Genomic DNA, 10,904 nt, shown 5'->3' with positions numbered 1-10,904 from the left:
CTCTAAAAACTCTTAAACAAGTTGTTACCTGTAATCGGTTAACTATGGCTAACGAAAGCGACTACGAATCTGATGCGGTACGTAAATTTTTCGATTTGAATCGTTGGAAATTTATAAAAAAAAAAAGAAATTAAATCGCACAAAACTGGGCGATTGAACCATGGTTCAATCGCACAAAACTAGGCGACTAGACCATAGTTCAGTCGCCCAGTTTTATGCGATGTATTTATTTTAAAATTTTTTTTATTTATTTACGTAAATTTTTTATTTTTATTTTTATTATTTTTGTTGTTGTCATTGTTAATTTTAATTTTCGTAATATTTTTATTATTCTTATTCATATTATTATTATTATTGTTGTCATTATTATTATTATTATTATTATTATTATTATTATTATTATTATTATTATTATTATTATTATTATTATTACTATTTTTATTATTTTTATTAATTCTTTTTTTAGTATTAGTATTTTTATTAATTTTTGTTATAATTATTATTTAAATTTTCGTCATTAATGTAATTAATTTATATTATTTTGATTTCAAATTTGCAGGAGTTTGAAAACTTTGGAGACAACGTAGACTACTCCGGTAGCTTTGTTACGGATAGGGAATTTATTTCCGTAGATGAGTTACATAGTTGGGCCGATGCGATAGCAATAACAATTGGTTTTCAAGTTACACGTGCTTCTTATAAAAAGAAAGAAGGACATTTTAGAGTTAGTGTCTATTTAAGATGTTACCGCTATGGTAATATTAGGGGTGATGTACACAATTTAGATAATACTGCCCGACTTGGTTCTAAAAGTAGAAGTTGCGGGTGTAAATTTTTGATTGTAGGAAGTAGTCGTAAACCAGAAGAAAGACCTTGGATGGTAAGGGTGTGTCCTGGTGAAAAAGGAAAACATAACCACCCGTTCTTAGCGTATGGGGATGGTCATATAAGGGCGAATAGGATCAATGTAGATATTTGGGAGCACATACGACTGCTTAGTACAACCGGAATGCAACCGGCCTTTATTATGAATTCTATTAGAGACAAATTTCCTGGTTTTTATGCTAGTATGAATCAGATATATAATATTAGGCAATCAATATGGAAAGAAGAGATGGAGGATAGGACTCCCCTTCAACACTGTCTTCATATGGCCACAGAACTTAATTACGTGGTCTGGACAGACTTGGATAGCGAAGGGCAATTGAGCAGACTGTTAATTGCAAATCCTACCTCTATCCAAATGATACGTACGTGGCCGTATGTTGTGCTGATAGATATAATGTACAAACGAACAAACAAAAGTGGCCACTATGTGAAGTGATCAGAATGACGCCAACCAATCACAACTTCGTGGTTGCGTTTTGTTTGATGTGAGATGAGGCGGCTCTGTCGTATTCGTGGGTGTTGCGGGATTGAGAGATATTTTCAGCACTGCTCAGACTCCCAACGTCATTGTAACCGATCGAGACGAAAGTTTATCTGCAGCTATTCGTGACGTCTTCCCAGGTAAAAAGGTTTTGCTGATAAGGTATTATCGTTCTATCTATTGAATATGTCTTAATTTCGTTCAATGTTTTGTTTAATGTAGATGCGCGGCATTTGTTATGCATCTGGCATATTGCCAACGACGTTGAGAACATGGTGGACAAGTTGTGTGGCGGGAAAAAAAATCAACAAGGCCAAATATTCAGACAGGGCAGATGGAACCCGGTTGAAAGTTAAATATTTGAATCACCCAGATCTGGGCGGTTCAACTTTAATTTTTTTTTTCGTTTGAAAATTTAAATTAATTACATTCGAAAAAAAATTACCTCGATCAATTGTTTGCGGATTGAACTTAGTTTTTTCTCCAACAATTTGCTTTTGTAAGTTGGTTAAGTGTGGTAAGAAAAATATTAGTGAGAATGTGGTATATATAGAAAATTTTAAGTTCAATGGAAAAATCGTAATTTTTTGATTATCCAGAGGCAAATACATAATTTTCTTAGGAGTGACGATAAAATAAAAAGGGTGGCGAAATTTAAGGATTGAGTTAATAAAATTAATTGGTAGAGGATTATCCATGAGATCATGACAGTGTTTCCGTTCTCCACAAAACCCACGCGCCATCAGTACTGAACATATGTAAATGTGTTCACACCTACTACTTTAAAAAATCTTAAAAAAAATAAAATAAAATAAACTCAATCATATTCCATTTGTTTAAAATTCCAACCTAACACTATTCTTTCGTCTCTCCTATTCTATCCAGCAAAGCATATTTGATATTAGTTGTAATACTAGAATATATATATTAATTATTAATTATTTTTAATTTATAATTAATTTTTATTTTATAAATTAAAATATAATTTTGTAAAGTTTTATTTAATTTTTTATATATTAATTATTAATCATTTTTAATTTATAATTAATTTTTAATTTATAAATTAAAATATAATTTTGTAAAAAAATTTTTTAATTCAGAAAAATTATTAATATTTAATTTTTATAATTTTTTATTATATATGATTAGATATATTAAAAATTAAAAAGCAACTTGGAAAGGAGGAGGTAGTTTTTATTCTCTTTCCAATTGCTTCTCTCTACTCCCTCTCACTCATCACTCTCTTTCATTCTTCTACTGGTCGTGATCCCTCCTTCTTTCCCAAGTTATCTCCCATGGCGTCCCTCCATCGAATAACATTATAGTCCTACACCATTTCTCAATCCGAAAACTCTCTATTTCATTTCCTTCCATTCAAGAATAACCCCTGAAAAATGAGAGTTCCATTCCCGATTGTCATTCTGTTACTCGTCCTAACTCAGCGATCCAATTCGGAACCAACTCAAGAAAAACAAGCACTCCAGTCGTTCCTTTCACAAGTTCCACACTCTCCTCGCATTCAATGGAACCAATCTCAATCCGCTTGTAATTGGGTCGGAGTCCAATGCGATCAGTCTCAAACCCATATCCGTTCTCTCCGTCTTCCTGCCGTTGAATTACTGGGTTCCATCCCTGAAAACACTATTGGACGTCTCTCTGAGCTTCGTATTCTCAGCATTCATTCCAATAGTCTTACCGGAACTCTCCCTTCAGACTTCTCAAATCTCACTTTTCTTCGCGCTCTTTATATCGGTAACAATCAATTCTCCGGCGAGTTTCCATCGATTTTAACTCAGTTAACTCGCTTAACTCGTCTTGATTTGTCAAACAACAATTTTTCGGGGGAAATCCCATATGCTATTAATAATTTAACTTCCTTAACTGGGCTCTTTTTACAAAAAAATAATTTCTCAGGCCACATTCCGAGTATTACTGCGAATTTACAAGAACTCAATGTAGCTAACAATACCCTAAACGGTTCAATTCCGAAATCTTTACAGAAGTTTCCGGAATCTTCCTTTGTGGGTAATTTACAGTTATGTGGTGGCCCACTTCCACCATGTAATTCATCGTTTTTCCCTTCGCCATCGCCTTCACCTGTTGCCATTGTTCCTTCTTCCCCCGCCGAGGTCGGAGGAAAGAAGAAATTGTCTAAAGGAGCAATTATCGGTATATCAGTTGCATCTGCATTAGTTTTGTTACTATTATTATTATGCTTGGTTATCTGTTGTTTGAGGAGGAGAAAAGCCGCCTCAAAATCCACCGCCGCTAAATCTGTCTCAGCAGGAGCGGCGGGGTCGAGAGCGGCGGAGGTTGGAGGTGGGGCTGGAGAAGCTGGGACATCGTCTTCAAAAGACGATTTAACGAGTGGAACTGGCCCTGAAGGTGGGGAGAGAAATAAGTTGGTGTTTGTGAATGGTGGTGCGTATAGTTTTGATCTAGAGGATTTGTTGAGAGCATCGGCGGAGGTGTTGGGGAAAGGGAGTGTTGGTACGAGTTATAAGGCGGTGTTGGAGGAAGGTACGACGGTGGTTGTGAAGAGGCTTAAGGATGTGGTAGTGGGTAAGAAGGAGTTTGATATGCAAATGGAGGTTTTGGGAAAATGTAAACATGAGAACTTGGTGGTTTTAAGAGCTTACTATTATTCTAGAGATGAGAAGTTGTTAGTTTATGATTATTTGTCTGCTGGTAGCTTATCTGCTCTTTTACATGGTATGAATTCAATCTCTACTTTTCATGCATTGTATTTTGATTCATGATATATTGATATTACTATCACATTGGCCTATTTGCTGATTGTTGAGTTGATTTGAGTCACTCAGTTCACTTCAAGAACAGCTAGTACATTACTGTAATTAGTTTAAAAAGAAGAAGCTCATATTAAACAAAGTATTATACTTCTTAGTTAATTGATTAAAAATTTAAATACCCATTTCCTTAATCAGTAAAGTAATGTAGAAATGGATAGAGTCTTTTTTGGTGGTTATTGTTATTATGTTATATAGTAATAGGACTGACTACATGATAGTAAAGTAATTTTGATGGTGGATTTTGAATATAGATGATAGATTTCTTTGTTTTTTTGGGTTCATCCTCTCACAACATGGGTACTAACAAGCAGAGGAGTTTGATTTTTAATTGATGTAGAAAATGGAAATAATTGGAAGTTGGCCCAAGATTTAAGAATTAAATATAGAAATATGTGATTGCCAGTAGCAAATTAAATCATCTATTATAATTTTAAGCACCCTGAACTTGTAACTTAGGTAGTATACCTTTCTTTTTTAATTAATGCCATGCCAAGCCACTCTGTTTTATGAGTGTCTTTCAGATTACTCTCATAGTAGTATAAAAATTAGAAAAAGAACAAAGAAAAGCTTGAAAAATTAAAAGAAAAAGGAAAAGTGTAAAAAACAAAGTTGTGTTTAGCATCAAAACCTAGAAATTGCTTGGAATGATTACACATTGTTTGATTCTGACATTCTAAGAATCCCATTCATACTGGGTAACTTGGACTATTTTTGTAGGATTAAAATTATGTTTTATGGGTCCCGTAGACCTATAAAGCATGTGTTTAGTCTTTGGATGCTCTCTTTTTCTGTGGAGAAAGCTGATTAGGAGTACTTTCGTGATATAGTAGATGAGTAATTTGGGGAGTTCACCTAGGCAAAATTCCAACTTTAGGCAACTGTTTAGTGGTAAATAAAAATAATGTGACGCTTTTATGATTGTTGGTGATAAATGTGGGACTGATGTACTTGTTTTGGTTAATGATAACTGAAAGAGAAGTTACTGATTTTTCTTATTCTGGATGTTTAGTTTGGTAATCTCACTAATTCTGTTCTTGGCTAAATGATTCATTAATTTCATGAGTCCTACAAATTGCCTAGCATTAGGCAACTAATAGGGAAAAAATTGCATGGTGTCACCTAATCTTGAACCTACTTCTAATTTTAAGTCTTCTTGTTAAAGTAACTGTCTTTAGGTCGTTTTACCTCTGTTAATGAAAAAGAACACCTTATCTTTTATTGGAATTCAAGAAGACCTAATTGAAACTTGCTTGTTTCTTTGTCCAACAGTTGAATTATGTGTTTTTTCCTGCAAAAATATACTCAATTATGTTGATTTATATGGAAGTCTCTTCTGTCAATTACATGATCAAGAGAGCATTATTTGCGCAATTAGTCTCAGGCTTTTCAAACTCGAATTAATCAAGGCTTTTCGTGAAAGGTTTTGATCATTATTTGACTTATTCTCCCCATTAGAGTTGCCCTTTCATGTCCATTTTAACTCATATTTTTTTTCCTTCTAAACACTTGCCTTCCATTTATAGAAAGGGTGGGGTGCAAGTGTGAACGACAGTGGGTGTTCATACGACCATGTGAGCTTTATATGACTTCCTTTGATAAACAAGCCAAAAGGTATACCGAATGATATTGAATCAAGATCCGTTTTGTCTGTTTCCTTTGAGTTATAAGATAGCAGTATAGGACTACAAACATGATAGTGTATGGAGAAAAATGGGGGTCTGGACAAATAGAGAAAGACAATCACTAGAGGTTTCACACAGTACTTCCTGTATAAACTCAAGTAATAATTAAACTAATGATAGATTGTCATTTGTGCATTGATTTTGATGTTTAACAACTCTGATGCTTGTCATTAGCTGGGAATATCTTTTGGAAATTGAGTCTTTATAGAGTATCTTAAAGACTTAACCAAATGTGGCCGACTTTACCTATACTGTTTTGTGAGATTGCAGGTAGCAGAGGTTCTGGTCGTACATCATTAGATTGGGAAAACCGAATGAAGATAGCCCTTGGCACTGCTCGAGGTCTTGCTTACCTTCATGCATCAAACAATATTGTCCATGGCGACGTAAAGTCATCCAACATCCTCTTGCACTCTAACCAAGATCCTGCAATAACTGATTATGGACTTTCCTCTCTCTTCTCCCCCAATTCTTCCTCCAACAATAATCGTATTGCTGGGTATCGAGCCCCAGAAGTGGTAGAAACACTAAAACCAACATTCAAATCCGATGTGTATAGCTTTGGTGTTCTGCTTTTGGAACTCCTTACCGGAAAGTCCCCAAATCAAGCCTCATTAGGAGATGAGGGAATCGATCTTCCTAGATGGGTACAATCAGTTGTCCGTGAAGAATGGACTGCTGAGGTTTTTGATGTTGAGCTAATGAGACATCACAATATCGAAGAGGAAATGGTACTACTCCTGCAAATAGCAATGGCCTGTGTCTCAACTGTGCCTGATCAACGTCCCTCAATGCCTGACGCTCTTCGGATGATTGAAGATATTAATCGGAGTGAGAGTAACACAGATGGTGGAATCCGGCCGTCGTCAGATGACCCGTCTAAAGGGTTTGATGGGCATGCCCAGCCCATGGAGTCCCGGACTCCACCTTCTGTTACACCTTGAGCAAGCATTGAAGGAAATTTCATCTCTTTGATCAATTCTTTAACAAAAATTTGAACAAAAATGCGCACAGCGCGTAGTTTAAGTGTATAAATTGCGCAGGGAATGTGGAGGATGGATATGGAGCTAGGTTGGTAAGAACATAGCAATAGTTTTTTGTTTTCTTTTGATTTTTTAAGGTTAAATTTGATTTTTATTTTTTATATCCTAAAAAAATTTGAGTTTTTGTTGCATGTGTGAAATGGATTTGAGGAGAAAAAAAGAGGTTGGGGATTCCATGAGCTTATTGGATTTGAGGAGAAAAAAAGAGGTTGGTGGATGTACTCTTTTTGTTGGGTTTATTTTTCTTTTGATTTCTCTTTTGTTTCATTAAATTTTTTTACTATATATATATATATATATATATATATATATATATATATATATATATATATATATATATATATATATATATATATATATTATCATGAAGAATTTCCATTACTAATTGGTGCATATGTTCTTTCCAGCTACTACTAGGAGTATCTGTTAGTTACTTTTTCTTATCTCACTTAATCTACATTATTTTTAGTTTCAGTTATACTACTCATTTTGCATTTTATTATCTGGATATGAACTACATTATCTCATTTTAATTTCATGTGCACTTTAATTTATTTAATATTATACAGACATATCATATCTTTCAATTCAATGTCCCATACTCCTTAAAATTACTTCTCTCCTAATTCAATCCAATTAGAGTAGTATTTAGGAAGTAATTGATATAATTGTGAAGAGATATAATGAGATTAAACTAAAAAAAAAAAAAATTTGGAGGATAAAATTTGCCCACCCTTCAATAGGATAAATTTTTATCTGTAAATGAGTGAATTAATTGCTATTTTATCTATTTTTCATTATTTTTTAACTAACTATTTCACCTCTCTAACAATCAAATTTGTTTAATCACACTAACTAATTTTCTATTCTAATTTGACTTTTAATTACCTCTTAAATATTAAATTCAATTCAATCTAACCCTTAGTGATGATGAATACTATGCTTCATGAAGAATGAGGAGTATTTCATTGTCATAATGTCACTAAGTTAATTTTGTTTTATGCAATTTTGCTATGATATTTTCGTTGGTCTTGATTATAAAGATCATAGGATCTAATGAGTCAATTTAGCTATGTTGACCGATGAATTTAATTTTTAACGACTTTTTGCCTGTTGTAATTCTTTTGGTCAAAAAAGTTTATTGTTGTTAAAAGGTAGGGAGAATATAAGGAGAAAAGTTAGTATAAAAGATAAACTTGTATCTGTTTTATCTTTCTATTACATTTCTCATATCTGTATTACAATAACTTATAGATATATATATAGCAAAAAGATGGGAAGAGGAGACAAATATGGTATTGTTGTGAAAGACAATGCATTCCCTTGTATTGTCACATCAATCTCAACACTCCCCCTTGAATGCATTACATAAATATGGAAATTTTATTATGACATTCATAATCCTACAACTGTCTCATTAAAAACCTTTATCAGAAAAAACCCAGTGGGAAAAAAAAACTGATCAAAGGAAAAAAGAGTACAGTGAGCATATTTCTCCCCCTGAAGTTAACATATGTCTCGAAATCGGCACATTCCAATCTTGTGTACCAAATACTCGAATTGCTTTGACGGGAGTAACTTTGTGAATAAATCAGCAGAGTTTTCACAGGATTGAATTTCTTGGACTTTCATCTTTTTATCTCCTTGTAGATCATGTGTGAAGAATAATTTTGGTGACAAGTGTTTTGTTCTGTCCCCCCTGATGTATCCTTCTCTGACTTGGTTGATACATGCATCATTATCCTCATAAACTGTAGTTGGTGCCCTAGTTGTATCGTTTAAGCCACAATCCTTTTGGAGTTGGCCGATCATGGACCTCAACCATACACACTCTCGGCTGGCTTCATATAAAGCTATCAGTTCTGCATGATTTGAGAATGTAGCCGTTAGAGTTTGTTTTGTTGATTTCCAAGATATTACGGTTCCTGCATATGTAAAAACATATCCAGTTTGTGACTTGGCCGTATGTGGATCAGATAGATACCCTGCATCAGCATACCCAGTGAGTATGGCATCATTTCCTGACTGGAAAAATAATCCAAGGTCTATGGTTCCCTTTAGGTACTGAAATAGATGTTTTATCCCATTCCAATGTCTTTCTGTTGGTGCATTGCTATACCTAGCTAATAAATTTACAGAAAATGCTATATCAGGTCTTGTATTATTTGCTAAGTACATTAAAGCACCAATGGCACTCAAGTATGACACTTTTTCTGCATTCATTTATCGATATTGGCTCAAGATCATTTTCATCATTTATTATTTCAATAGCTACAAAATAAGCAAAGGATTCATTTGGAATGATCCCTTTTCGATTCCATTTTTTCTTGGAGAAAATATAATTTATTGAGATTTCATAATTTTTATCCTTTTCATTATCGGAAATGTCTTGATTTTCTCCTTTATTTTCATTTTCATTTTGAATATTATTTTGTGCATCTTCTAGTTTTCTCAATTTTCTTGGTTTTAAATCTTTTGAACCAAGTGGCCTTCCACGCTTTCTTTGCACAACAATTTCATCACTTTTTTCTTTTTCATCAGGAATTTCTATTCGAGCTGGAGTATTTGCTGTTGGTATATGTGATTTTGTAACTCTCTTAGTATCTGCGAATGCATCAGGTAATTGGTTAGCAACACTTTGTAGATGAACAATTCGTTGTACTTCTTGTTCACATGATTTTGTTTTTCGGTCAAAATATTCTAAATGTGTTGCTTTCCAAATAAGTTCCATATTTCTTTTCTGTAAGTCCACATTCTCTCCCCCTAAGGATGGGAATATTGTCTCATTAAAGTGGCAATCAGCAAATCTAGCTTGAAATTGATCACCAATTAATGGTTCAAGATATCGAATGATTGATGGAGATTCAAAATCGACATATATTCCCATTCTTTTTTGTGGACCCATTTTTGTACGTTGAGGGGGAGCAATGGGCACATATACAACGCATCCAAAGATTTTCAAATGTGAAATATTTGGTTCAAGACCAGCTACTAATTGCATTGGCGAATACTTATGATAAGCTGTAGGTCTTAGCCTAATCAATGATGCTGCATGTAATATTACATAACCCCAGGCCGATGATGGTAATTTTGATTTCATTAGCAGTGGTCTTGCAATTAATTGCAATCTCTAAATTAAGGATTCAGCAAGACCATTTTGTGTGTGAACATGTGGCACAGGGTGTTCCACTTTAATTCCAATTGACATGCAATAATCATTAAAAGTTTGAGATGTGAAATCGCCGGCATTGTCCAATCTAATACTTTTTATTGTATAATCAGGAAAATGATTTTTCAATTTGATGATTTGTGCAAGTAGTTTTGCAAATGCATTGTTTCTACTTGATAGAAGGCTTACATGTGACCATCTTGTGGAAGCATCTATTAAGACCATGAAGTACCTAAAAGGTCCACATGGTGGATTAATTGGTCCACATATATCTCCTTGAATTCTTTCAAGAAATATAGGAGATTCAGTAACAATCTTATTTACTGATGGTCTAGTAATAAATTTTCCAAGAGAACAAGAGGTGCATAAGAGCTCATTCGACTGAGGAATCTTAATATTTCTTAGTGGATGCCCGACTGAATTTTCTATTATTTTATACATCATCCCAGTGCCAGGATGACCTAAGCGGTCATGCCATAAAGTGAATAGCTCCTTATTGTCTAATCTTATCATATTTATTTCAATTGGGCCTATATGGGTGAGATACAACCCCGATGAATATGCTGGCATTCTTTCAAGGATAATTTTCGTTCCATTTCTTTCTGCTATAAGGCATAAGAATTCTTTTTCATTTATACTTTTGGTTTCCATATGGTAACCATTTTGCCGTATTGCTTTGAAGCTGATAAGATTTCTTCGAGATGTAACCGCCTCAAATTATGAAGGCAAACACTAACTGGAATTTAGTATTAATCAAGCGAAAGCTTACTTTTGCCAACACAATTAAGGGGTTACTTAAAGGTCAAACCAATATCCAAGCAATATTACGTA

At 33.9% G+C, this 10,904-nt stretch overlaps 1 protein-coding gene across 2 annotated transcripts; it reads left to right on the top strand.

Moving 5' to 3' along the window:
• The first annotated feature begins 2,539 nt into the window (after nt 1-2,539).
• Nucleotides 2,540-10,137, top strand: LOC130815125 (probable inactive receptor kinase At2g26730). 2 transcript variants are annotated; one of them, XR_009042539.1, is made up of 3 exons: nt 2,556-4,081; nt 6,132-7,112; nt 9,446-10,137. XR_009042539.1 is itself a non-coding variant. In XM_057681486.1 (2 exons), the coding sequence occupies exons 1-2, from the start codon at nt 2,764-2,766 to the stop codon at nt 6,803-6,805; spliced, it is 1,992 nt and encodes a 663-aa protein (XP_057537469.1). In that variant the 5' UTR covers nt 2,540-2,763; the 3' UTR covers nt 6,806-7,185. The 2 variants fall into 2 exon arrangements, 1 of the variants encoding a protein (XP_057537469.1); XM_057681486.1 differs by lacking the exon at nt 9,446-10,137 and having other exon boundaries at nt 2,540-4,081; nt 6,132-7,185.
• Nucleotides 10,138-10,904: the final 767 nt, after the last annotated feature.

The sequence above is a fragment of the Amaranthus tricolor genome, chromosome 6 (genome assembly GCF_026212465.1).
Source record: "Amaranthus tricolor cultivar Red isolate AtriRed21 chromosome 6, ASM2621246v1, whole genome shotgun sequence".
Classification (NCBI taxonomy): Eukaryota; Viridiplantae; Streptophyta; class Magnoliopsida; order Caryophyllales; family Amaranthaceae; genus Amaranthus; species Amaranthus tricolor.
Note: the sequence above shows the minus strand (reverse complement) of the source record. Positions and strands in the feature narration are given on the sequence as shown.

Bases quoted from the DNA above. Each gene is read 5' to 3' on its own strand.
- LOC130815125 (XM_057681486.1), top strand. From the start codon at position 2,764: ATGAGAGTTCCATTCCCGATTGTCATTCTGTTACTCGTCCTAACTCAG. The intron at 4,082-6,131 runs GTATGAATTCAA...GTGAGATTGCAG, and splicing joins CTTATCTGCTCTTTTACATG to GTAGCAGAGGTTCTGGTCGT.